The 26,994-nt window shown below is 45.6% G+C and overlaps 2 protein-coding genes across 2 annotated transcripts; both read left to right on the forward strand.

The window, feature by feature from the left end:
* Positions 1 to 7,845: 7,845 nt before the first annotated feature.
* Positions 7,846 to 10,965, forward strand: LOC117379341 (verrucotoxin subunit beta-like; the record flags this gene model as incomplete). The annotated part of the gene is made up of 2 exons (XM_033976037.2): positions 7,846 to 7,939; positions 8,114 to 10,965. Coding segments are annotated over exons 1-2 (2,922 nt in total), but the record flags the coding sequence as incomplete, so codon positions are not given.
* An 8,854-nt stretch (positions 10,966 to 19,819) lies between these two features.
* On the forward strand, positions 19,820 to 26,208 carry LOC117379342 (uncharacterized). The gene is made up of 4 exons (XM_033976038.2): positions 19,820 to 19,827; positions 20,363 to 20,462; positions 20,637 to 23,921; positions 26,159 to 26,208. The coding sequence occupies exons 2-3, from the start codon at positions 20,363 to 20,365 to the stop codon at positions 23,918 to 23,920; spliced, it is 3,384 nt and encodes a 1,127-aa protein (XP_033831929.2). The 5' UTR covers positions 19,820 to 19,827; the 3' UTR covers position 23,921; positions 26,159 to 26,208.
* Positions 26,209 to 26,994: the final 786 nt, after the last annotated feature.

The raw sequence follows: 26,994 nt of genomic DNA on the forward strand, positions 1-26,994 counted from the left end.
ACTGTGTGTTTTATTCTGTTGAATGTGTGAATTGCATCGTATAATTTATCTTTGTTCCTCAGGGTCTGGTGCAGCACATCTGTTTAATGAGCAGAATGTCTCTGTACACTGTCCCTTCAAATAAAGACTAAAAACAAACACACACACACACCCCGACACACACACACACACACACACTCTGCTCACTGGCCTCTCCAAACGAGCCTTAAGACAGAACATCCAGAACATCCAGAACATCCAGAACATCCAGAACATCCAGAACATCCAGAACACTGCTGCTCGGGTCAGGACTAGAACCAGGAAGTACTTCACACATGTGTCCTGTGGCTCCTGTGGCTCCTGTGGCTCCTGTGGCTCCTGTGGTTCAGAGACTTTAAAGCAGCTCAGTGTGAACAAGTCTCTCCATGGACCAGCACCAAAGAACATCTCCCACATGAGCCACATGAACCATCTCACACTCTGAGGACTTCAGGGACCGGCCTCCTGCTGGTCCAGAGTCAGGACTAAACCTGGAGAATCAGTGTTTCAGTTTTGTGCAGCTAAAACCTGGAACATTCTCCCTGAAGATGAGACAAACCTCGACTGTGACAAAGTTTAAATCCAGACTCAGTTCTGTTCATCTGCTGTGACTCAAAGGGTTTTATTCTGCACTTTTCTCCTTTAATGTTAATTTATGATGATTATTTGTGATTATTTATGTTTCGATTTGTGTGATTTTAATGTCCTTCTTATTCTGTAAAACACTTTGAATTACTTTAAGTACGAATTGTGCTGCACAAATAAAGTTGCCTTGTCCAGTGTATACGGACTGTATATAGTACAGTATTTATATTACAGTGTATATAGACTGTATATAGTACAGTATTTATATTACAGTGTATAAAAAAACAGAATACAATGATTTTCAAATCCTTTTCAACCTACAGGGACACAAATAAGTATTTGACCCTGTGATTTTGAAAGTTCTCCCACTTATAAATCATGGAGGGGTCTTTTTGTCTCAGGTCCATGTCCCTGTGAGAGACATAATCTAAAAAAACATCTGGAAATCACATGTCGTGGCAATAAGACTCATTTTGCAGCTCTGATGAACATGAAGCAAAGACGAGAGTTTATTTCTTGCAAGAAATATGTCCGACAGCATCTCCCCTTATGTCAGACCCTGAATGATGGAAAACACCAGGTTTATATAGTTTGAGATGAACCAGAGAACATACATTTCAAAGTCCGGATGTGACACTCCTCCTGAGGTGTGTCCAGACGAGCTCCTGGAGGCTTTGATTTTCCTAAAGTTAAAGGTTTTCTAACACTGTCTTGACGACCAAACCAAATGAGTTTTAGTTACAAGACCACATGATTTCTCAAAGGTAAACTAATCACACAATATTTTAATTTCCATTATACACATTGTATGATTTTTAAAATAATTTATTTGTATGTTACTGCTGCAAATAAGTATTTGAACACCTGTCTATCAGCTAGAACTCTGCCCCTCCTGTTACTCCACCTTTAAAAACTCCACCTCCACTCCACTTATTCTCCTAAATTAGAAGCTCCTGTTTGAGGTCATTCGCTGCATAAAGACACATGTCCACCTAAGACAATCAGTAAGTGTAAGGTACTGTGTGTGTCTGGCATGCACTGATTACTGATCCGTCTTCAACTGAGTTGTCCTCGGTCAGAAGGAACAGGCAAACTTCACTTGTATGGTTCAGGGATGTTTATTTCAGGAGGAGGGAGCAAATGACATCGAGGGGCTGATTGTTACACAGAGTTTGTGGTGGAGTATCCCCATGTAGATGTGTGTATATGTGTGTGTGTGTGGGGTGTGTGTGTGTGTGTGTGGGTGGGGGTGTGGGGGTGTGTGTGTAGGTGTGTGGGGGTGTGTGTGTATATGGGTGTGTGTGTGTGTGTGTGTGTGGTTAGCTGAAAGAGAGACACAGTATATATGTATATTAGCAACACCAGAAACACCACTAAGCCATACAATGAATGAACAGGGAAAAATGGCATGTTATAACACAAAGAACCACAGGGGGCGCTCTAACACAATAAGATAACGTCTACGTAAACCTTAAGGGTTCGTATAAATGTAATAACAAACAAATGGACAAAACTGTACAAAATGAGTAAATGCTCTATTTACAGGCAGATGCAGTGAAGAACATGAGCTACTGGAATGGGACGGCCCATGGATGGAGACACCTGAGGAGTTGTTATGTAGTAATTGTACATGGAGCACATCGCATGATAGAAATACACATTCGTAACATAAACTGACTAAATACAGCATTCATAACCAATTACAAACAATACTTAGATCACATGAACGCAGGACTCACACACACAAGACTGGGGAGGATGACCTGTGAACATGAGGCTCCTCTCCTAACACTGTAATACAGTACAATGAATTCACGGGCCACGGCCTTTTTAGAACTACAATATTAACAGGTGCATCATGGGTAATGCAGTCCAGTGGACTTTTAACAGTAAGACTCCAACTACTGACATGGACAAGACAAAAGAACTGTCAAAATGCACAAGACGGTCAATCTCCCTCAGACTGGGGCTCCATGTGAGATCTGACCTCGTGGGGTCAATGATCCTAAGAAAGGAGAAGAATCAACCCAGAACTACACGGGAGGAGCTGGTCAATGAAAAGAGCTGGGACCACCGTTTCCACGGTTACTGTTAGTAATACACTAAGACGTCATGGTTTAAAATCATGACACAGAAGGTTCCCCTGATTAAACCAGCACATGTCCAGGCCCGTCTGTTTGACCAATGACCATTTGGATGATCCAGAGGATCATGGGAGAAAGTCATATGGTCAGATGAGACCAAAATAGAACTATTTGGTTTTAATTCCATTCGCCGTGTTTGGAGGAAGAAGAATGATGAGAACCATCCAAAGAACACCCCTACTGTGAAGCATGGGGGTGGAAACATCATGCTTTGGGGTGTTTTTCTGCACATGGGACAGGACGACTGCACTGTATAAGGAGAGGAGGACCAGGGCCATGTATTGTGAGATTTTGGGGAACAACCTCCTTCCCTCAGAGCATTGAAGATGAGTCGTGGCTGAGTCTTCAACATGACAATGACCTGAAGCACAGCCAGGACAACCAAGGAGTGGCTCTGTAAGAAGAATATCAAGGTTCTGGAGTGGCCCAGTCAGTCTCCAGACCTGAACACAATAGAAAATCTTTGGAGGGAGCTCAAACTCTGTGTTTCTCAGCGACAGCCCAGAAACCTGACTGATCTAGAGAAGATCTGTGGAGGAGTGGGCCAGAATCCTGCAGTGTGAGCAAACTGGAGAAAAACTACAGGAAACGATTGACCTGTGTGCAAACAAAGGCTATGAACCAAATATTAACATTGATTTTCTCAGATAATACTCAAATACTTATTTGCAGAAGTAACATACAAATAAATTATTTAAAAATCATACAATGTGTCTGAGAGTTGTAATGTATAATATTTTTTCCTTTAATAAAGTACAAATTACAAAAAAAAAAAAAAAAATAATAATAATAATCATACAATGTGATTTCTAGATGTTTTTTTAGATCATGTCTCTCACAGGGACATGGACCTAAGAGGAACATTTCAGACCCTCCATGATTTATAATCACAGGGTGTTCAAATACTTATTTGCCTCACTGTATTTGGAACTGCATAAAAAACAAAAACATGATATTTAATGTTCAAACTGATAAACTTTATTGTTTTTATGTAAATAAAGCTGCACAGGGGCATGTTTACCACGGCGTTACATCACCTTAACTTTTAACAATAATCAATAAGTGTTTAGAGCTGAGGACTCTGACTGTTGAGGCTTTGCAGGAGGAATCCTCTCTCATTCTTGATGAACGTCTGGGGTCTCTGTGTCGTATTCTGTGTTTCATAATGAGCCTTTTCAGTGGGACAGACAGGACAGTCCAGAACTGCACCTGTTACTACGAAGACACACTGAGGTAACACACCCCAGACCATGACCACGCCCCCAGACCATGACCACGCCCCCAGACCATGACCACACCCCCAGACCATGAACACACCCCAGACCATGACCACACCCCCAGACCATGACCACGCCCCCAGACCATGAACATGACCACGCCCCCAGACCATGACCACGCCCCCAGACCATGACCACACCCCCAGACCATGACCACACCCCAGACCATGACCACACCCCCAGACCATGACCACACCCCAGACCATGACCACACCCCCAGACCATGAACATGACCACGCCCCCAGACCATGACCACACCCCCAGACCATGACCACGCCCCCAGACCATGACCACACCCCCAGACCATGACCACACCCCAGACCATGACCACACCCCAGACCATGACCACACCCCAGACCATGACCACACCCCCAGACCATGACCACACCCCCAGACCATGACCACGCCCCCAGACCATGACCACACCCCCAGACCATGACCACACCCCAGACCATGACCACACCCCCAGACCATGAACATGACCACGCCCCCAGACCATGAACACACCCCCAGACCATGACCACGCCCCCAGACCATGACCACACCCCCAGACCATGACCACACCCCCAGACCATGACCACACCCCCAGACCATGACCACACCCCCAGACCATGACCACACCCTAGACCATGAACACGCCCCCAGACCATGAACATGACCACGCCCCCAGACCATGACCACGCCACCAGACCATGACCACACCCCCAGACCATGACCACGCCCCCAGACCATGACCACACCCCAGACCATGACCACGCCCCCAGACCATGACCACACCCCCAGACCATGACCACACCCCAGACCATGACCACGCCCCCAGACCATGACCACGCCCCCAGACCATGACCACACCCCCAGACCATGACCACACCCCCAGACCATGACCACACCCCCAGACCATGACCACACCCCAGACCATGACCACACCCCCAGACCATGACCACACCCCCAGACCATGACCACGCCCCCAGACCATCAGAGGCTTTTGAACTTTGAGAACAGTCCTGATGGTCCTTTTCTCTCGGTCCAGTTTGAACTTGCTCTTGGAGATGTACATATGAACAGTGTTTTCCTGGAGTGTCCTGAGTCCATGTGGTAATGTCCTTTACACATTCATGTTTTTAATACAGTACCACCTGAGGGGTCGAAGGTCACGGGCATTCAGTGTTGGTTTTGGGCCTTGTTGTTTACGATTTCTCCAGATTCTCTGAATCTTTTGATGATATTATGGACGTAGATGATGAAATCTCTAAATTCCTTGCAGTTCTACAGTGAAACGTTCTCAGACTGTTGGACTATTTGCTCACACAGTTGTTCACAAAGTGGACATCACATTAAAAATGAGTGAATATTTGCATTAAACAATAAAGTTTATCAGTTTGAACATTAAATATCATGTCTTTGTAGTTTATTCAGTTCATTAAAGGTTGAAAATGATTTGAAAATCATTGTATTTGTATTTTTTTTAAGATGATATAAACAAACTTTATTTATTGAGTCTGTCACTTCATCACATGCTTGAATTTCAGATGATGTCACATATTTAATCTTAGATGAACAGCTCAGGGAGAAGTACCAACATTACTACAACTATAACTACAATTACTACTACTACTACTACTACTGCTGCTGCTACTACTACTACTGCTGCTACTACTACTACTGCTGCTACTACTACTACTGCTGCTACTACTACTACTACTACTGCTGCTACTACTACTACTACTACTACTACTACTGCTGCTACTACTACTACTACTACTACTACTACTACTACTACTACTACTACTACTGCTGCTACTACTACTACTACTACTGCTACTACTACCACCTCGACTGTTCTGCCTGAGACAAGTCGAACCTGTTTGTTCTGAATTTTTTGTGTCAGGAGGAGCTTTTCTTATCAGTCACAGAGTTTACTGGAAATCATCCGACTCAAACTGGAACTGAGGCAGGACAGTGACAGTTTATTTTTATATTCTCTATTTTTAAAGTTTAAATAATAATACATTTTATTTATAGGGCGCCTTTCTGGGCACTCAAGGTCAACTTACATACAATATAATATACACATACAATATATACAAATACAGACAGTTAAAATCAACATTTAAGAACATACAGTTAAAAACATTCAGATAAAAACATTGAAAAGGACAGAGCAGGTGTGGATTATAAAGAACATGTCAGTCTGAACACGTGGAGTTTGAGTTTGGATTTGAAGTGTGAGAGTGTGTCAGTGTTGAGGAGGTCAGGGGGGAGGTCAGGGGGGAGGTCAGGGGGGAGAGAGTTCCAGAGCTGGGGAGCAGAGCGGCTGAAGGCCCTGCTCCCCACGGTGACGAGCCGGGCTGAGGGAACAGAGAGATGGAGAGAGGAAGAGGAGCAGAGAGAGCGAGCAGGTGTGGCAATATGGAGGAGGTCTGAGAGGTGTGGAGGTGCAAGGTTATGGAGGAGGTCTGAGAGGTTTGGAGGTGCGAGATTATGGAGGAGGTCTGAGAGGTGTGGAGGTGCGAGATTATGGAGGAGGTCTGAATGTGTGGAGCAGGATTTTATATTGTTTAAATGTATCTGTGCAGGTATTTGGTTTGTTTTGTTTGTATGAAGTTTGATATTCACAGAGGAGGAGGAGGAAGACGAGGAGGAGGAGGAAGAGGAGGAAGGGCTAAGTGTGAGCTCCTCCCAGTCAAGAGGAGATAAAACTGCAGATGCTCAGACACAGACACACTGTCCTCTGCTTCTGCCGTGAGTAAAACCCACTGTCCTCTGCTCCTCTGTCTGTCCTACACCTGTCTGTCACCTGTCTGTCTGTCTGTCACCTGTCTGTCATCTGTCGCCTCACTCAAGGCCAAATAGTCCTGCACCTGTCTGTCACATGTTTTTCACCTGTCTGTCACCTATTCTGCACCTGTTTGTGTGGATTCTTTGTTTTCTCGCACTGTGGTTGTTTCAGATGGTCTGTGTGAGCAGTGTGTGGGCGTGTCTCTGTGCAGTGGGCGTGTCCCTATGCAGTGGGCGTGTCTCTGTGCAGTGGGCGTGTCTCTGTGCAGTGGGCGTGTCTCTGTGCAGTGGGCGTGTCTCTGTGCAGTGGGCGTGTCTCTGCGGTGGGCGTGTCTTTGTGCGGTGGCCGTGTCTTTGTACGGTGGGCGTGTCTTTGTGCGGTGGGCGTGTCTCTGTGCAGTGGACATGTCTTTGTGCGGTGGGCGTGTCTTTGTATGGTAGGCGTGTCTTTGTGCGGTGGGCGTGTCCCTGTGCAGTGGGTGTGGAAGAGGAGGTGGAGGGAAAGAAGAGGGGGGGGGAGGATAAGGGGGAGAGGAGGAGAGAGGATGTTGTGCCTGGTGTTTTCACTCTCATAAAATATAAAATGGAGAACATGCATCAAAAAGCCCGGGACTGAGCCAATGACTTGTTGAAGGAGACAGTTTCATGAAGAAAAAATAAACGAGTGAAGTGTGTGTGTGTGTTTCATTGGGTCAGAGCTGTGATGTTCTTCAGTTGGTTGATGGTTGATGTTCTTCAGGTGGTTGATGTTCTTCAGGTGGTTGATGTTCTTCAGGTGGTTGATGTTCTTCAGGTGGTTGATGGTTGATGTTCTTCAGGTGGTTGATGTTCTTCAGGTGGTTGATGTTCTTCAGGTGGTTGATGTTCTTCAGGTGGTTGATGTTCTTCAGGTGGTTGATGGTTGATGTTCTTCAGGTGGTTGATGTTCTTCAGGAGGTTGATGTTCTTCAGGTGGTTGATGTTCTTCAGGTGGTTGATGTTTTTCAGGTGCTTGATGTTCTTCAGGTGGCTGACGGTGTGATCCTGATGTTTTTCAGATGGAGTGTGTGAGAGGTGAGACGTTGGAGATGCCGGCTCTGGGCCGTCCCTTTAAACTGGGCATGTTGTACGACGCCAGAGCAGACAAACTGGTGCCAGGTCAGTCACTCGTCGGCCTACATCTTTATTTAAATATATATACTGTTTGTCAGGGGGTTGCTTGTTATTAATGTTCATATCTTGATTTACAGACACAATAGTGAAATAAAAGCTGTGTCCACTGATATATACAGTCTGAGGTTTTATCTAAATGAGGCTTCCTCTGTGTTTCAGGCATGACGCTGTGGGACCATGAGAAGCTGCAGCAGGACATGACAGAGACGCTGAAGCCCAACAGTGAGTTTGAGATGTTGGCGTCAGACTCCATTTCAGATAAGTCCAATTCTCTGGGTGTGGACGCCTCACTCAAGGCCAGTTTCTTTAGTGGCCTCATCACGGTCGATGGCTCTGCTAAATACCTGAAGGACACAAAGACTTCCAAACAGCAGGCCAGAGTCACTCTGCAGTACAAAACCACCACATGCTTCAGAGCGCTGACCATGAACCAGCTCGGAGGAGGAAACATCATGCACCCAGACGTGTTTGAGAAAGGGCTGGCCACACACGTTGTCACTGCCATTCTGTACGGCGCTCAGGCCTTCTTTGTGTTCGACCGAGAGGTGTCTGACTCTGAGAACCTCCAAGACGTTCAGGGAAACCTCCAGGTGATCATTAAGAAGATCCCCTGCATCTCCATTGAGGGGGAAGGAGCTCTGAAGATGGAGGACAAGGACAAAGAAAAGGTCCAGAAATTTTCCTGCAAATTCCACGGAGACTTCAGCCTGAGTCAGAACCCGGTCACGTTTGAAGACGCCATGAAGGTTTACCAGGATCTGCCCAAACTGCTTGGCCCAAACGGAGAGAAGGCTGTGCCGGTGAAAGTGTGGCTACTGCCCCTCACCTCGCTGGACTCTGCAGCAGCTCGCCTGGTGCGGCAGGTCAGTGTGGGGTTGGTGTTTGAGGTGGAGAGGACTCTGGAGCACTTAGAGGACTTGGACATGAGGTGTCGAGATGTTTTGAACAGCACAGAGTTAAAGCAGTTTCCTCAGATAGTCACGAAGATCAGAACCTTCATGGGCTTGTGCTCCGAGTTTAAGCTGGGACTGCAGGGCGTCCTGGCTCAGAAGCTGCCGTCGATCCGCGGAGGAGGAGAGGAGGAGGCGGAGCTCGCCGAGATACTCAGGAAAAGAGCTGCATCTCCGTTCAGTCACGACTGTCTGAACCAGTGGGTGAGGTGCAAAGTCAAAGAGGCCAAACTCATCAAAACCTTCTGTCACCTGATGAAGAACACAGAGGTCCTCTCCTCTCAGGATGACCTGGACGACAGGTCCAGTAATGTGAAGAACACTGTGTGCTTCGTCTTCACCTCCCTGGAGACTGAGGAGCCCTATCTCTCTGCCTTAAGTCAGTACTTAAAGGGCTCAGAACAGCTCAGCCCTCGGCCCAAAGACCTGGAGATGGAGCAGTGGTACAGCGACAAAGACGTCCGAGAGGCCGTGAGGACCAAGGCCAAGCTCTTTGGAGATTTTGCTGAGGCCAACAGTGACAACCAGGATGTTAAGTTTCTGGCAGTGGCTTTTAAGGATGAGAACTATAAAGGTTCAACCATCTACCTTTACGAAGAAGGATTTGAAGTCAGTGATAACTTTGAGCCCCCTTCGAAGCCTGAGAACATCAGTGTGGATGATGTAACCCACAACAGTTTGACTCTGCACTTCAGCGCCCCCACATGGGGGGCAGAGACGGTGACGGGCTACAGGCTGGAGTACAGCGATGGAGGAGAGTGGCAGCTGTCTGAGGCTCAGACGGGGTTAGTCAAAGTGAGCGCCCTGAGCGCAGACACAGAGTACAGTTTCAGACTGAGAGCCGTCACTGCAGTGGGTCTGGGACCGGCCGCAGAACTCAAGTCCATAAAAACGGCCCCCAAACGCCTCACGGAGGAGCTGAAGAAAACCTGTGAAGTCTTAGAAACCAAAGGATCTCTGCAGATACTGAAGCTTCCACTGACCAGAGATAGTATAGAAATCCCAGGCTGCCAGCAGTTCATCTACGGCATCGACTTCCCCGGGAAGAGTAACTGCACCATAATGCTGATGGGCGCCACGGGAGCGGGCAAGTCCACCCTCATCAACGGTATGATCAACTACATCCTGGGCGTGCAGTGGACTGACCCCTACAGGTTCAAGCTGGTAGTGGAGGAGGAGAAGTCACAGGCTCAGAGTCAGACATCGGAGGTGACGGTTTATAAAATCAACTTTGACCACGGCTTCATGATCGACTATTCTCTGACCATCATCGACACGCCGGGTTTTGGAAACACTCGAGGCATCAAGCGAGACCAACAGATCACAGAGCAGATCCGAAAACTCTTCTCCAACAACTTTGGGGTGAATGACATTCACGCCATGTGCTTCGTAGCTCAATCTGCTCTTCCTCGCCTCAGCGCCACTCAGCGCTACGTGTTCGACTCCGTCCTCTCCATCTTTGGGAATGACGTGGCAAAGAACATCCGGGTTCTGGTGACTTTCGCAGACGGACAGCTGCCTCCGGTTCTAGAGGCCATCACAGTGGCAGGAGTCCCGTGCCCCAAAGCCGATGACGGAAAACCCGCGCACTACAAGTTTAACAACTCGGCGCTGTTCGCAGAGAACCAGAGTTCTGTGGTGGGGTTCGATGAGATGTTCTGGAACATGGGGAAAGCCAGCATGAGGAGCTTTTTTGATGCCCTGCACAAGACTGAGCCCAAGAGTCTGACTCGGATCAAAGAGGTGCTGAGAGAGAGAAAGCAGCTAGAGGAAACTGTGGAAGATCTACAGAGGAAAATCAAAGTGGCGTTAGCCAAACAGGACGAGATCAAACAGACTGAGGAACAGATGAAGACCGCAGAGGAGATCAAGAAGAAGTACGTGATCTCAAAACTGAAAGAGGATTATCATCAGTTCAAGGACAACGTTACTGACATGGTCCAGGAAGCCACTAAGGCCCTAAACTGTCTGAGTCAGATTGCGCTGAAGCCCAACCCCCTGTCCACTCCAGACTACATCCACCTGCTCATCGAATCTGAGAAGAAGCAGCGAGAGCTGGGCTGGAAGCAGAGGGTGGAGGCCCTGGAGGAGGAGAAGAAGAAGGCCGAACTGCTCACACAAGTCGGCACCGGGCAGGAGATTCTGGCCCCTCATTGAGGTCAGTCTGAACAAAGTCTATTTAAAACCGTTAGCTTCTTATTTTCTTTAAATCAAATGTAAGACGTGTTTAGTGTGACATGTTTAGGTGCTAACAGTGAGCTGTGCTCAGGACTGTCCCTGGTGGTGACGTGTTGTACTGCAGAGGTTGTTACTGTAAATCCAGTTCTATAGGAGCAGACGCTCAGCAACGCTGTCAATCAAACCTGTTGCTAACGCTAGCAGGAGTCACCTCAGGGAAAGAAGGCGCCTCATTGGTTTATCTCGATTTACAGACAAAATAGTGAAATAAAAATATTTGAAGTCCAAAATGACGAGTCTGAAGCAGCAGAGACAGAGAGAGACACAGTTTATACACAGAGAGTGAACTGGAGCCAGAGTCGAGCAGGAAGTGCCCCATGATCACTTCCTGTTTGGTGCACGTGGCTAACAGGTTAGCTCTGTCCAGAGACACGTACAGTCTGTGGTCACCAGCCGACAGGTCAAGAAAAAACATTTCACTTATAACAGATTTAAAGAAAATAAAACACGAATGAACAAATGTGAAGAACAGAACAAAAGTCAGATACACACAAACACAAACAAACACACACCAATACACACACACAGACACACACACTCTTTGTGTTGTATTTGATCAAACTGTTTTTGTCTCTTTCAGTTCTCGTCTCGTCCTCGTCTCGTCCTCGTCTCGTCCTCGTCTCGTCCTCGTCTCGTCCTCGTCTCGTCCTCGTCCTCGTCTCGTCTTCGTCTCGTCCTCGTCTCGTCCTCGTCCTCGTCTCGTCCTCGTCTCGTCCTCGTCTCGTCCTCGTCTCGTCCTCGTCTCGTCCTCGTCGCTCGGACTTTGAAGACTTTGATTTTAAGTTTTATTTTGGATCAGGATGTTTCGTGTTGTTGCTTTATTGTCTGTAAAACCTTCAAATGAAGAATATTAATCTAGAGGTGATCATTTTGTGTCCAGGAGACGACTGATCATTTGTTTTGATTTGTTGTTTTGTGATTTTTCGTTCTTATTCTGTAAACTCTTTGAATCACTGTGTTGAATTGTGCTGGACAAACTCGTGGTGAGAAAGTGGATTTAAAGAGCCACATGACTCGATTCTCTCACCTGATGTTTCCTCGTCACGTCTCAGATGTTAAATGTGTTTTTACTGTTTTACTGTTAAGAGCCACAGACACAGGAGTCGAGGCTCATGGTGAATCAAACGTTCACTTTTGTTCAGAATCATTAAACAGATGGAAGTGATTTGTGTTTTACACGTTTTTAGAATTGGATAAAATAAATGTTGATATAAACATGATACAGCGAGTTTTTAATTTAATCTCACATCAAACTCAATCTCACATCCGCCCTGTTCACTCACGGTGACGTTCATGCTGGGGGAGCTCTACATGCATGTCTATGACAAAATGTTCAGCAGTTGCCATAGTGACACAACGCACACATTAGTGAACACAGACAAAATATTTTTTGAAGATGTATTTCAAGATTTGGTCCTGTTTAGGAGTTTGATTTTACACAAAGAGGTGAATGTGACTCACTGAAAAACTGTTGGCTAATGCTAATGCTAATGCTAATGCTAATACACATTTTTGATAAAAACTCAACTTGTCGTGTTTGGAGGAGAAAGAATGCAGAGTTACATCCAAAGAACAACAGATCTACTGTGAATCATGGGGGTGGAAACATCATGATTTGGGGCTGTTTTTCTTTAAAGGGACCAGGACGACTGATCTGTGTAAAGGAAAGAATGAACGGGGCCAAGTATCGTGAGATTTTGAGTGAAAACCTCCTTCCATCAGTGAGGACATTGAAGATGAAACGTGTCTGGGTCTTTCAGCGCGACAATGATCCAAACACATCGCCCGGGCAACGGAGGAGTGGAGTAAGAAACATTTCAAGGTCCTGGAGTGGCCCAGTCTCCAGATCTCAACCCCATAGAAAATCTTTCCCAAAACATCACTGCTCTAGAGGAGATCTGCAGGAGGAACGGACCAAACTACAGCAACAGAGAAAACCTCTGGAGACAGAAAACGACCTGTCACTGCAACAAAGAGAATGTAACAAAGTATGAGACGAACTTCTGTTATTGACCAAATACTTATTTTACAACATCATTTTCAAATAAATTTAAAAAAATCCTCCAGTGTGATTTCCTGGATTCATTCTGTCTCATAGTTGAAGTGAAACTATGATGAAAATTACAGGCGTCTCATCTTTCAATTTATGGCTGAATAAATACTTTTTTCCCCACCGTATTACTTTAATTATATGTATGACTTTAATTATGTGTCAGAAATAAAGAATCAACAACCACGCCAATACCATCACTGCAATATACTCCAAAAATACACACATCTAAACTCTGATAATATACAGAAATACACATCTATTCAAATGGCTCATCGTACATAACACTGCACCTCTGAAACAATTCATCCACATCAGCAACAACCTCCAGAATCACACGGGCCTCCACCAGGGGGCAGTGTGCCATCCCACAAAGAAAAACTGCTTCTGCACAGTCAGCCTTTTCCTACAATTCAATAAAAGAATGAAACCAACTCCCAGACCACATCAAAAATCAACACAACTATGACTCCTTTTCAAAAGAACTAAAAAAATGTCTATGGACTGGTCAGACCTGTCAGAACTGAAGCACACACTTTATGTTCCCGGTGTGCTGTGTTTTTAAAATATGTCATATGTTTTAACTTTTGTAATGTGAATGTTGAGTGTGAGCTGATGAATATGTGCTACTGTGTGTTTTATTCTGTTGAATGTGTGAATTGCATCGTATAATTTATCTTTGTTCCTCAGGGTCTGGTGCAGCACATCTGTTTAATGAGCAGAATGTCTCTGTACACTGTCCCTTCAAATAAAGACTAAAAACAAACACACACACCCCGAGACACACACACACACACACACACACACTCTGCTCACTGGCCTCTCCAAACGAGCCTTAAGACAGAACATCCAGAACATCCAGAACATCAAGAACATCCAGAACACTGCTGCTCGGGTCAGGACTAGAACCAGGAAGTACTTCACACATGTGTCCTGTGGCTCCTGTGGCTCCTGTGGCTCCTGTGGCTCCTGTGGCTCCTGTGGCTCCTGTGGCTCCTGTGGCTCCTGTGGCTCAGAGACTTTAAAGCAGCTCAGTGTGAACAAGTCTCTCCATGGACCAGCACCAAAGAACATCTCCCACATGAGCCACATGAACCATCTCACACTCTGAGGACTTCAGGGACCGGCCTCCTGCTGGTCCAGAGTCAGGACTAAACCTGGAGAATCAGTGTTTCAGTTTTGTGCAGCTAAAACCTGGAACATTCTCCCTGAAGATGAGACAAACCTCGACTGTGACAAAGTTTAAATCCAGACTCAGTTCTGTTCATCTGCTGTGACTCAAAGGGTTTTATTCTGCACTTTTCTCCTTTAATGTTAATTTATGATGATTATTTGTGATTATTTATGTTTTGATTTGTGTGATTTTAATGTCCTTCTTATTCTGTAAAACACTTTGAATTACTTTAAGTACGAATTGTGCTGCACAAATAAAGTTGCCTTGTCCAGTGTATATAGACTGTATATAGTACAGTATTTATATTACAGTGTATAAAAAAACAGAATACAATGATTTTCAAATCCTTTTCAACCTACAGGGACACAAATAAGTATTTGACCCTGTGATTTTGAAAGTTCTCCCACTTATAAATCATGGAGGGGTCTTTTTGTGTCAGGTCCATGTCCCTGTGAGAGACATAATCTAAAAAAACATCTGGAAATCACATGTCGTGGCAATAAGACTCATTTTGCAGCTCTGATGAACATGAAGCAAAGACGAGAGTTTATTTCTTGCAAGAAATATGTCCGACAGCATCTCCCCTTATGTCAGACCCTGAATGATGGAAAACACCAGGTTTATATAGTTTGAGATGAACCAGAGAACATACATTTCAAAGTCCGGATGTGACACTCCTCCTGAGGTGTGTCCAGACGAGCTCCTGGAGGCTTTGATTTTCCTAAAGTTAAAGGTTTTCTAACACTGTCTTGACGACCAAACCAAATGAGTTTTAGTTACAAGACCACATGATTTCTCAAAGGTAAACTAATCACACAATATTTTAATTTCCATTATACACATTGTATGATTTTTAAAATAATTTATTTGTATGTTACTGCTGCAAATAAGTATTTGAACACCTGTCTATCAGCTAGAACTCTGCCCCTCCTGTTACTCCACCTTTAAAAAGTCCACCTCCACTCCACTTATTCTCCTAAATTAGAAGCTCCTGTTTGAGGTCATTCGCTGCATAAAGACACATGTCCACCTAAGACAATCAGTAAGTGTAAGGTACTGTGTGTGTCTGGCATGCACTGATTACTGATCCGTCTTCAACTGAGTTGTCCTCGGTCAGAAGGAACAGGCAAACTTCACTTGTATGGTTCAGGGATGTTTATTTCAGGAGGAGGGAGCAAATGACATCGAGGGGCTGATTGTTACACAGAGTTTGCGGTGGAGTATCCCCATGTAGATGTGTGTATGTGTGTGTGTGTGGGAGTGTGTGTGTGTGTGTGGGTGGGGGTGTGGGGGTGTGTGTGTAGGTGTGTGGGGGTGTGTGTGTATATGGGTGTGTGTGTGTGTGTGTGTGTGTGGTTAGCTGAAAGAGAGACACAGTATATATGTATATTAGCAACACCAGAAACACCACTAAGCCATACAATGAATGAACAGGGAAAAATGGCATGTTATAACACAAAGAACCACAGGGGGCGCTCTAACACAATAAGATAACGTCTACGTAAACCTTAAGGGTTCGTATAAATGTAATAACAAACAAATGGACAAAACTGTACAAAATGAGTAAATGCTCTATTTACAGGCAGATGCAGTGAAGAACATGAGCTACTGGAATGGGACGGCCCATGGATGGAGACACCTGAGGAGTTGTTATGTAGTAATTGTACATGGAGCACATCGCATGATAGAAATACACATTCGTAACATAAACTGACTAAATACAGCATTCATAACCAATTACAAACAATACTTAGATCACATGAACGCAGGACTCACACACACAAGACTGGGGAGGATGACCTGTGAACATGAGGCTCCTCTCCTAACACTGTAATACAGTACAATGAATTCACGGGCCACGGCCTTTCTAGAACTACAATATTAACAGGTGCATCATGGGTAATGCAGTCCAGTGGACTTTTAACAGTAAGACTCCAACTACTGACATGGACAAGACAAAAGAACTGTCAAAATGCACAAGACGGTCAATCTCCCTCAGACTGGGGCTCCATGTGAGATCTGACCTCGTGGGGTCAATGATCCTAAGAAAGGAGAAGAATCAACCCAGAACTACACGGGAGGAGCTGGTCAATGAAAAGAGCTGGGACCGTTTCCACGGTTACTGTTAGTAATACACTAAGACGTCATGATTTAAAATCATGACACAGAAGGTTCCCCTGATTAAACCAGCACATGTCCAGGCCCGTCTGTTTGACCAATGACCATTTGGATGATCCAGAGGATCATGGGAGAAAGTCATATGGTCAGATGAGACCAAAATAGAACTATTTGGTCTTAATTCCATTCGCCGTGTTTGGAGGAAGAAGAATGATGAGAACCATCCAAAGAACACCCCTACTGTGAAGCATGGGGGTGGAAACATCATGCTTTGGGGTGTTTTTCTGCACATGGGACAGGACGACTGCACTGTATAAGGAGAGGAGGACCAGGGCCATGTATTGTGAGATTTTGGGGAACAACCTCCTTCCCTCAGAGCATTGAAGATGAGTCGTGGCTGAGTCTTCAACATGACAATGACCTGAAGCACAGCCAGGACAACCAAGGAGTGGCTCTGTAAGAAGAATATCAAGGTTCTGGAGTGGCCCAGTCAGTCTCCAGACCTGAACACAATAGAAAATCTTTGGAGGGAGCTCAAACTCTGTGTTTCTCAGCGACAGCCCAGAAATCTGACTGATCTAGAGAAGATCTGTGGAGGAGTGGGCCAGAATCCTGCAGTGTGAGCAAACTGGAGAAAAACTACAGGAAACGATTGACCTGTGTGCAAACAAAGGCTATGAACCAAATATTAACATTGATTTTCTCAGATAATACTCAAATACTTATTTGCAGAAGTAACATACAAATAAATTATTTAAAAATCATACAATGTGTCTGAGAGTTGTAATGTATAATATTTTTTCCTTTAATAAAGTACAAATTACAAAAAAATAAATAATAATAATAATAATCATACAATGTGATTTCTAGATGTTTTTTTAGATCATGTCTCTCACAGGGACATGGACCTGAGAGGAACATTTCAGACCCTCCATGATTTATAATCACAGGGTGTTCAAATACTTATTTGCCTCACTGTATTTGGAACTGCATAAAAAACAAAAACATGATATTTAATGTTCAAACTGATAAACTTTATTGTTTTTATGTAAATAAAGCTGCACAGGGGCATGTTTACCACGGCGTTACATCACCTTAACTTTTAACAATAATCAATAAGTGTTTAGAGCTGAGGACTCTGACTGTTGAGGCTTTGCAGGAGGAATCCTCTCTTCTCTTGATGAACGTCTGGGGTCTCTGTGTCGTATTCTGTGTTTCATAATGAGCCTTTTCAGTGGGACAGACAGGACAGTCCAGAACTGCACCTGTTACTACGAAGACACACTGAGGTAACACACCCCAGACCATGACCACGCCCCCAGACCATGACCACGCCCCCAGACCATGACCACGCCCCCAGACCATGACCACACCCCCAGACCATGACCACGCCCCCAGACCATGACCACACCCCCAGACCATGACCACACCCCCAGACCATGAACATGACCACGCCCCCAGACCATGACCACACCCCCAGACCATGACCACACCCCCAGACCATGAACATGACCACGCCCCCAGACCATGACCACACCCCCAGACCATGACCACGCCCCCAGACCATGACCACGCCCCCAGACCATGACCACACCCCCAGACCATGAACATGACCACGCCCCCAGACCATGACCACACCCCCAGACCATGACCACGCCCCCAGACCATGACCACACCCCCAGACCATGACCACGCCCCCAGACCATGACCACACCCCCAGACCATGACCACACCCCAGACCATCAGAGGCTTTTGAACTTTGAGAACAGTCCTGATGGTCCTTTTCTCTCGGTCCAGTTTGAACTTGCTCTTGGAGATGTACATATGAACAGTGTTTTCCTGGAGTGTCCTGAGTCCATGTGGTAATGTCCTTTACACATTCATGTTTTTAATACAGTACCACCTGAGGGGTCGAAGGTCACGGGCATTCAGTGTTGGTTTTGGGCCTTGTTGTTTACGATTTCTCCAGATTCTCTGAATCTTTTGATGATATTATGGACGTAGATGATGAAATCTCTAAATTCCTTGCAGTTCTACAGTGAAACGTTCTCAGACTGTTGGACTATTTGCTCACACAGTTGTTCACAAAGTGGACATCACATTGAAAATGAGTGAATATTTGCATTAAACAATAAAGTTTATCAGTTTGAACATTAAATATCATGTCTTTGTAGTTTATTCAGTTCATTAAAGGTTGAAAATGATTTGAAAATCATTGTATTTGTATTTTTTTAAGATGATATAAACAAACTTTATTTATTGAGTCTGTCACTTCATCACATGCTTGAATTTCAGATGATGTCACATATTTAATCTTAGATGAACAGCTCAGGGAGAAGTACCAACATTACTACAACTATAACTACAATTACTACTACTACTACTACTACTGCTGCTACTACTACTACTGCTGCTACTACTACTACTGCTGCTACTACTACTACTACTACTACTGCTACTACTACCACCTCGACTGTTCTGCCTGAGACAAGTCGAACCTGTTTCTTCTGAATTTTTTGTGTCAGGAGGAGCTTTTCTTATCAGTCACAGAGTTTACTGGAAATCATCCGACTCAAACTGGAACTGAGGCAGGACAGTGACAGTTTATTTTTATATTCTCTATTTTTAAAGTTTAAATAATAATACATTTTATTTATAGGGCGCCTTTCTGGGCACTCAAGGTCAACTTACATACAATATAATATACACATACAATATATACAAATACAGACAGTTAAAATCAACATTTAAGAACATACAGTTAAAAACATTCAGATAAAAACATTGAAAAGGACAGAGCAGGTGTGGATTATAAAGAACATGTCAGTCTGAACACGTGGAGTTTGAGTTTGGATTTGAAGTGTGAGAGTGTGTCAGTGTTGAGGAGGTCAGGGGGGAGGTCAGGGGGGAGGTCAGGGGGGAGAGAGTTCCAGAGCTGGGGAGCAGAGCGGCTGAAGGCCCCGCTCCCCACGGTGACGAGCCGGGCTGAGGGAACAGAGAGATGGAGAGAGGAAGAGGAGCAGAGAGAGCGAGCGGGTGTGGCAATATGGAGGAGGTCTGAGAGGTGTGGAGGTGCAAGGTTATGGAGGAGGTCTGAGAGGTGTGGAGGTGCAAGGTTATGGAGGAGGTCTGAATGTGTGGAGCAGGATTTTATATTGTTTAAATGTATCTGTGCAGGTATTTGGTTTGTTTTGTTTGTATGAAGTTTGATATTCACAGAGGAGGAGGAGGAAGACGAGGAGGAGGAGGAAGAGGAGGAAGGGCTAAGTGTGAGCTCCTCCCAGTCAAGAGGAGATAAAACTGCAGATGCTCAGACACAGACACACTGTCCTCTGCTTCTGCCGTGAGTAAAACCCACTGTCCTCTGCTCCTCTGTCTGTCGTTTGTCTCTGTGGATTCTTTGTTTTCTCACACTGGTTCCTCCTCTGCCCCCCTCCCTCCTCCTCGCCTGGCTGATTTTTCTTGTTTTGTCTGATTTTTCCTGTTGTTTTGTTTTGTGTGTTGTTTTGTTTTTTGTGTTGTTTTGTTTTTGTGTGTTGTTTAGTTTTGTGTGTTGTTTTGTTGTTGTGTGTTGTTTGTTTTTGTGTGTTGTTGTGTAAAATGAATTGAATTGGTTGTTTCAGATGGTCTGTGTGAGCAGTGGGCGTGTCTCTGTGCAGTGGGTGTGTGTGTGATGTTCTTCAGGTGGTTGATGTTCTTCAGGTGGTTGATGTTCTTCAGGTGGTTGATGTTCTTCAGGTGGTTGATATTCTTCAGGTGGTTGATGTTCTTCATGTGGCTGATGTTCTTCAGGTGGTTGATGTTCTTCATGTGGCTGATGTTCTTCAGGTGGTTGATGTTCTTCAGGTGGCTGATGGTGTGATCCTGATGTTTTTCAGATGGAGTGTGTGAGAGGTGAGACGTTGGAGATGCCGGCTCTGGGCCGTCCCTTTAAACTGGGCATGTTGTACGACGCCAGAGCAGACAAACTGGTGCCAGGTCAGTCACTCGTCGGCCTACATCTTTATTTAAATATATATACTGTTTGTCAGGGGGTTGCTTGTTATTAATGTTCATATCTTGATTTACAGACACAATAGTGAAATAAAAGCTGTGTCCACTGATATATACAGTCTGAGGTTTTATCTAAATGAGGCTTCCTCTGTGTTTCAGGCATGACGCTGTGGGACCATGAGAAGCTGCAGCAGGACATGACAGAGACGCTGAAGCCCAACAGTGAGTTTGAGATGTTGGCGTCAGACTCCATTTCAGATAAGTCCAGTTCTCTGGGTGTGGACGCCGCACTCAAGGCCAGTTTCTTTAGTGGCCTCATCACGGTCGACGGCTCTGCTAAATACCTGAAGGACACAAGGACCTCCAAACAGCAGGCCAGAGTCACTCTGCAGTACAAAACCACCACATGCTTCAGAGCGCTGACCATGAACCAGCTCGGAGCAGGAAACATCATGCACCCAGACGTGTTTGAGAAGGGGCTGGCCACACACGTTGTCACCGCCATTCTGTACGGCGCTCAGGCCTTCTTTGTGTTCGACCGAGAGGTGTCTGACTCTGAGAACCTCCAAGACGTTCAGGGAAACCTCCAGGTGATCATTAAGAAGATCCCCTGCATCTCCATTGAGGGGGAAGGAGCTCTGAAGATGGAGGACAAGGACAAAGAAAAGGTCCAGAAATTTTCCTGCAAATTCCATGGAGACTTCAGCCTGAGTCAGAACCCGGTCACGTTTGAAGACGCCATGAAGGTTTACCAGGATCTGCCCAAACTGCTTGGCCCAAACGGAGAGAAGGCGGTGCCGGTGAAAGTGTGGCTACTGCCCCTCACCTCACTGGACTCTGCAGCAGCTCGCCTGGTGCGGCAGGTCAGTGTGGGGTTGGTGTTTGAGGTGGAGAGGACTCTGGAGCACTTAGAGGACTTGGACATGAGGTGTCGAGATGTTTTGAACAGCACAGAGTTAAAGAAGTTTCCTCAGATAGTCACGAAGATCAGAACCTTCATGGGCTTGTGCACTGAGTTTAAGCTGGGACTGCAGGGCGTTCTGGCTCAGAAGCTGCCGTCGATCCGCGGAGGAGGAGAGGAGGAGGCAGAGCTCGCCGAGATACTCAGGAAAAGAGCTGCATCTCCGTTCAGTCACGACTGTCTGAACCAGTGGGTGAGGTGCAAAGTCAAAGAGGCCAAACTCATCAAAACCTTCTGTCACCTGATGAAGAACACAGAGGTCCTCTCCTCTCAGGATGACCTGGACGACAGGTCCAGTAATGTGAAGAACACTGTGTGCTTTGTCTTCACCTCCCTGGAGACTGAGGAGCCCTATCTCTCTGCCTTAAGTCAGTACTTAAAGGGCTCAGAACAGCTCAGCCCTCGGCCCAAAGACCTGGAGATGGAGCAGTGGTACAGCGACAAAGACGTCCGAGAGGCCGTGAGGACCAAGGCCAAGCTCTTTGGAGATTTTGCTGAGGCCAACAGTGACAATCAGGATGTTAAGTTTCTGGCAGTGGCTTTTAAGGATGAGACCCATAAAGGTTCAACCATCTACCTTTACGAAGAAGGATTTGAAGTCAGTGATAACTTTGAGCCCCCTTCAAAGCCTGAGAACATCAGTGTGGACGATGTAACCCACAACAGTTTGACTCTGCACTTCAGCGCCCCCACATGGGGGGCAGAGACGGTGACGGGCTACAGGCTGGAGTACAGCGATGGAGGAGAGTGGCAGCTGTCTGAGGCTCAGACGGGGTTAGTCAAAGTGAGCGCCCTGAGCGCAGACACAGAGTACAGTTTCAGACTGAGAGCCGTCACTGCAGTGGGTCTGGGACCGGCCGCAGAACTCAAGTCCATAAAAACGGCTCCTGAACCCGAGGGCCCCAAACGCCTCACGGAGGAGCTGAAGAAAACCTGTGAAGTCATAGAAACCAAAGGATCTCTGCAGATACTGAAGCTTCCACTGACCAGAGATAGTATAGAAATCCCAGGCTGCCAGCGGTTCATCTACGGCACCGACGTCCCCGGGAAGAGTAACTGCACCATAATGCTGATGGGCGCCACGGGAGCGGGCAAGTCCACCCTCATCAACGGTATGATCAACTACATCCTGGGCGTGCAGTGGACTGACCCCTACAGGTTCAAGCTGGTAGTGGAGGAGGAGAAGTCACAGGCTCAGAGTCAGACATCGGAGGTGACGGTTTATAAAATCAACTTTGACCACGGCTTCATGATCGACTATTCTCTGACCATCATCGACACGCCGGGCTTTGGAGACACTCGAGGCATCAAGCGAGACCAACAGATCAAAAAGCAGATCCAAAAACTCTTCTCCGGCAACTTTGGGGTGAACGACATTCACGCCGTGTGCTTCGTAGCTCAATCTGCCCTTCCTCGCCTCAGCGCCACTCAGCGCTACGTGTTCGACTCTGTCCTCTCCATCTTTGGGAATGACGTGGCCGAGAACATCCGGGTTCTGGTGACTTTCGCAGACGGACAGCTGCCTCCGGTTCTAGAGGCCATCACAGTGGCAGGAGTCCCGTGCCCCAAAGCCGATGACGGAAAACCCGCGCACTACAAGTTCAACAACTCGGCGCTGTTCGCAGAGAACCAGAGTTCTGTGGTGGGGTTCGATGAGATGTTCTGGAACATGGGGAAAGCCAGCATGAGGAGCTTTTTTGATGCCCTGCACAAGACTGAGCCCAAGAGTCTGACTTTGACCAAAGAGGTGCTGAGAGAGAGAAAGCAGCTAGAGGAAACTGTGGAAGATCTACAGAGGAAAATCAAAGAGGGGTTATCCAAACAGGACGAGATCAAACAGACTGAGGAACAGATGAAGACGCACGAGGCCGAGATAGAGAGAAACAAGGACTTCATTGTCTCTCTCAAAGTCATAAAGCCTGTTCAAGAAGACATCTCAGGAACAGGAAACTACATCACCAACTGCCAGAAGTGCAACCACACGTGCCATTACCCATGTGGCATTGCCGACGACAGCGCCAAGAAAGGCTGCGCCGCCATGGATCAGAACGGGTACTGCACAAAGTGCCCAGGAAAATGCATCTGGAGTGATCATTACAACCAGAAGTACAGATGGGAGTACAAAGAAGTCATCGAGGAGAAGACCGCAGAGGAGATCAAGAAGAAGTACCTGAAGGGAACCAAGGACAAGATGACTGTGCAGAACTTGGTCTCAAAACTGAAAGAGGAATATCATCGGTTCAAGGACAACGTTACTGACATGGTCCAGGAAGCCACTAAATTCATATACCGTCTGAGTCAGATTGCGCTGAAGCCCAACCCCCTGTCCACTCCAGACTACATCCACCTGCTCATCGAATCTGAGAAGAAGCAGCGAGAGCCGGGCTGGAAGCAGAGGGTGGAGGCCCTGGAGGAGGAGAAGAAGAAGGCCGAACTGCTCACACAAGTCGGCACCGGGCAGGAGATTCTGGCCCCTCATTGAGGTCAGTCTGAACAAAGTCTATTTAAAACCGTTAGCTTCTTATTTTCTTTAAATCAAATGTAAGATGTGTTTAGTGTGACATGTTTAGGTGCTAACAGTGAGCTGTGCTCAGGACTGTCCCTGGTGGTGACGTGTTGTACTGCAGAGGTTGTTACTGTAAATCCAGTTCTATAGGAGCAGACGCTCAGCAACGCTGTCAATCAAACCTGTTGCTAACGCTAGCAGGAGTCACCTCAGGGAAAGAAGGCGCCTCATTGGTTTATCTCGATTTACAGACAAAATAGTGAAATAAAAATATTTGAAGTTCAAAATGACGAGTCTGAAGCAGCAGAGACAGAGAGAGACACAGTTTATACACAGAGAGTGAACTGGAGCCAGAGTCGAGCAGGAAGTGCCCCATGATCACTTCCTGTTTGGTGCACGTGGCTAACAGGTTAGCTCTGTCCAGAGATACAGTGAGGCAAATAAGTATTTGAACACCCTATGAGTAGAAATCATGGAGGGTCTGAAATGTTCCTCTTAGGTCCATGTCCCTGTGAGAGACATGATCTAAAAAAACATCTGGAAATCATATTGTATGTTTTTTTTTTGTAATTTGTACTTTATTAAAGGAAAAAATATTATACATTACAACTCTCAGACACATTGTATGATTTTTAAATAATTTATTTGTATGTTACTTCTGCAAATAAGTATTTGAGTATTATCTGAGAAAATCAGTGTTAATATTTGGTTCATAGCCTTTGTTTGCACACAGGTCAATCGTTTCCTGTAGTTTTTCTCCACTTTGCTCACACTGCAGGATTCTGGCCCACTCCTCCACAGATCTTCTCTAGATCAGTCAGGTTTCTGGGCTGTCGCTGAGAAACACAGAGTTTGAGCTCCCTCCAAAGATTTTCTGTTGTGTTTAGGTCTGGAGACTGACTGGGCCACTTCAGAACCTTGATATTCTTCTTACAGAGCCACTCCTTGGTTATCCTGGCTGTGCTTCAGGTCATTGTCATGTTGAAGACTCAGCCACGATCCATCTTCAATGCTCTGAGGGAAGGAGGTTGTTCCCAAAATCTCACAATACATGGCCCTGGTCATCCTCTCCTTATACAGTGCAGTCGTCCTGTCCCATGTGCAGAAACACCCCCAAAGCATGATGTTTCCACCCCCATGCTTCACAGTAGGGATGGTGTTCTTTGGATGGTTCTCATCATTCTTCTTCCTCCAAACACGGCAAGTGGAATTAAAACCAAATAGTTCTATTTTGGTCTCATCTGACCACATGACTTTCTCCCATGATCCTCTGGATCATCCAAATGGTCATTGGTCAAACAGACGGGCCTGGACATGTGCTGGTTTAATCAGGGGAACCTTCTGTGTCATGATTTTAAATCATGACGTCTTAGTGTATTACAAACAGTAACCTTGGAAACGGTGGTCCCAGCTCTTTTCATTGACCAGCTCCTCCCGTGTAGTTCTGGGTTGATTCTTCTCCTTTCTTAGGATCATTGACCCCACGAGGTCAGATCTCACATGGAGCCCCAGTCTGAGGGAGATTGACTCATGTTTATCTTCTTCCATTTTCACCAAGCTGCTGGGCACTTCCCCTTTGCCCTTTCCTTGTGGAGATCTACAATTCTACCTGATAGACAGGTGTTCAAATACTTATTTGCTACAGTAACATACAAATAAATTATTTTAAAATACAATATGATTTCCAGATGTTTTTATAGATCATGTCTCTCACAGGGACATGGACCTGAGAGGAACATTTCAGACCCTCCATGATTTATAAGTGTGAGAAGTTGAAAAATCACAGGGTGTTCAAATACTTATTTTCTTCAGTGTTTATTCAGTCTGTGGTCACCAGCCAAACGTTTAAAGCAAAAACATTTAACTTATAACAGACAGAACAGACTGAAAGTGAAATTTACTCAACAGGACACACACACACACACACCCCTACACACTCACACACACACACTCACACCCCCCCCACACACACACACACACACTCACACCCCCCCCATATACACACCCCTACACACACACACACACCCCAACACCCCCCACACACACACACACCCCTACACACTCACACACACACACTCACACCCCCCCCATATACACACCCCTACACACACACACACACCCCAACACCCCCCACACACACACACACACCCCAACACACTCACACACACACACTCTTCATGTTGTATTTGATCAAACTGTTTTTGTCTCTTTCAGTTCTCATCTCGTCCTCGTCTCGTCCTCGTCTCGTCCTCGTCTCGTCCTCGTCTCGTCTTCGTCTCGTCCTCGTCTCGTCCTCGTCGCTCGGACTTTGAAGACTTTGATTTTAAGTTTTATTTTGGATCAGGATGTTTCGTGTTGTTGCTTTATTGTCTGTAAAACCTTCAAATGAAGAATATTAATCTAGAGGTGATCATTTTGTGTCCAGGAGACGACTGATCATTTGTTTTGATTTGTTGTTTTGTGATTTTTCGTTCTTATTCTGTAAACTCTTTGAATCACTGTGTTGAATTGTGCTGGACAAACTCGTGGTGAGAAAGTGGATTTAAAGAGCCACATGACTCGATTCTCTCACCTGATGTTTCCTCGTCACGTCTCAGATGTTAAATGTGTTTTTACTGTTTTACTGTTAAGAGCCACAGACACAGGAGTCGAGGCTCATGTTGAATCAAACGTTCACTTTTGTTCAGAATCATTAAACAGATGGAAGTGATTTGTGTTTTACACGTTTTTAGAATTGGATAAAATAAATGTTGATATAAACATGATACAGCGAGTTTTTAATTTAATCTCACATCAAACTCAATCTCACATCCGCCCTGTTCACTCACGGTGACGTTCATGCTGGGGGAGCTCTACATGCATGTCTATGACGGAATGTTCAGCAGTTGCCATGGTGACACAACGCACACATTAGTGAACACAGACAAAATATTTTTTCAATACGTCTTTCAAGATTTGGTCCTGTTTAGGAGTTTGATTTTACACAAAGAGGTGAAAGTGACTCACTGAAAAACTGTTGGCTAATGCTAATGCTAATGCTAATACACATT

The sequence above is a fragment of the Periophthalmus magnuspinnatus genome, chromosome 12 (genome assembly GCF_009829125.3).
Source record: "Periophthalmus magnuspinnatus isolate fPerMag1 chromosome 12, fPerMag1.2.pri, whole genome shotgun sequence".
NCBI lineage: Eukaryota > Metazoa > Chordata > Actinopteri > Gobiiformes > Gobiidae > Periophthalmus > Periophthalmus magnuspinnatus.

Coding starts and splice junctions, on each gene's coding strand:
- LOC117379342 (XM_033976038.2), top strand. CDS start 20,363: ATGGAGTGTGTGAGAGGTGAGACGTTGGAGATGCCGGCTCTGGGCCGT. Junction 20,463..20,636: donor AGCAGACAAACTGGTGCCAG/GTCAGTCACTCG, acceptor TCTGTGTTTCAG/GCATGACGCTGTGGGACCAT.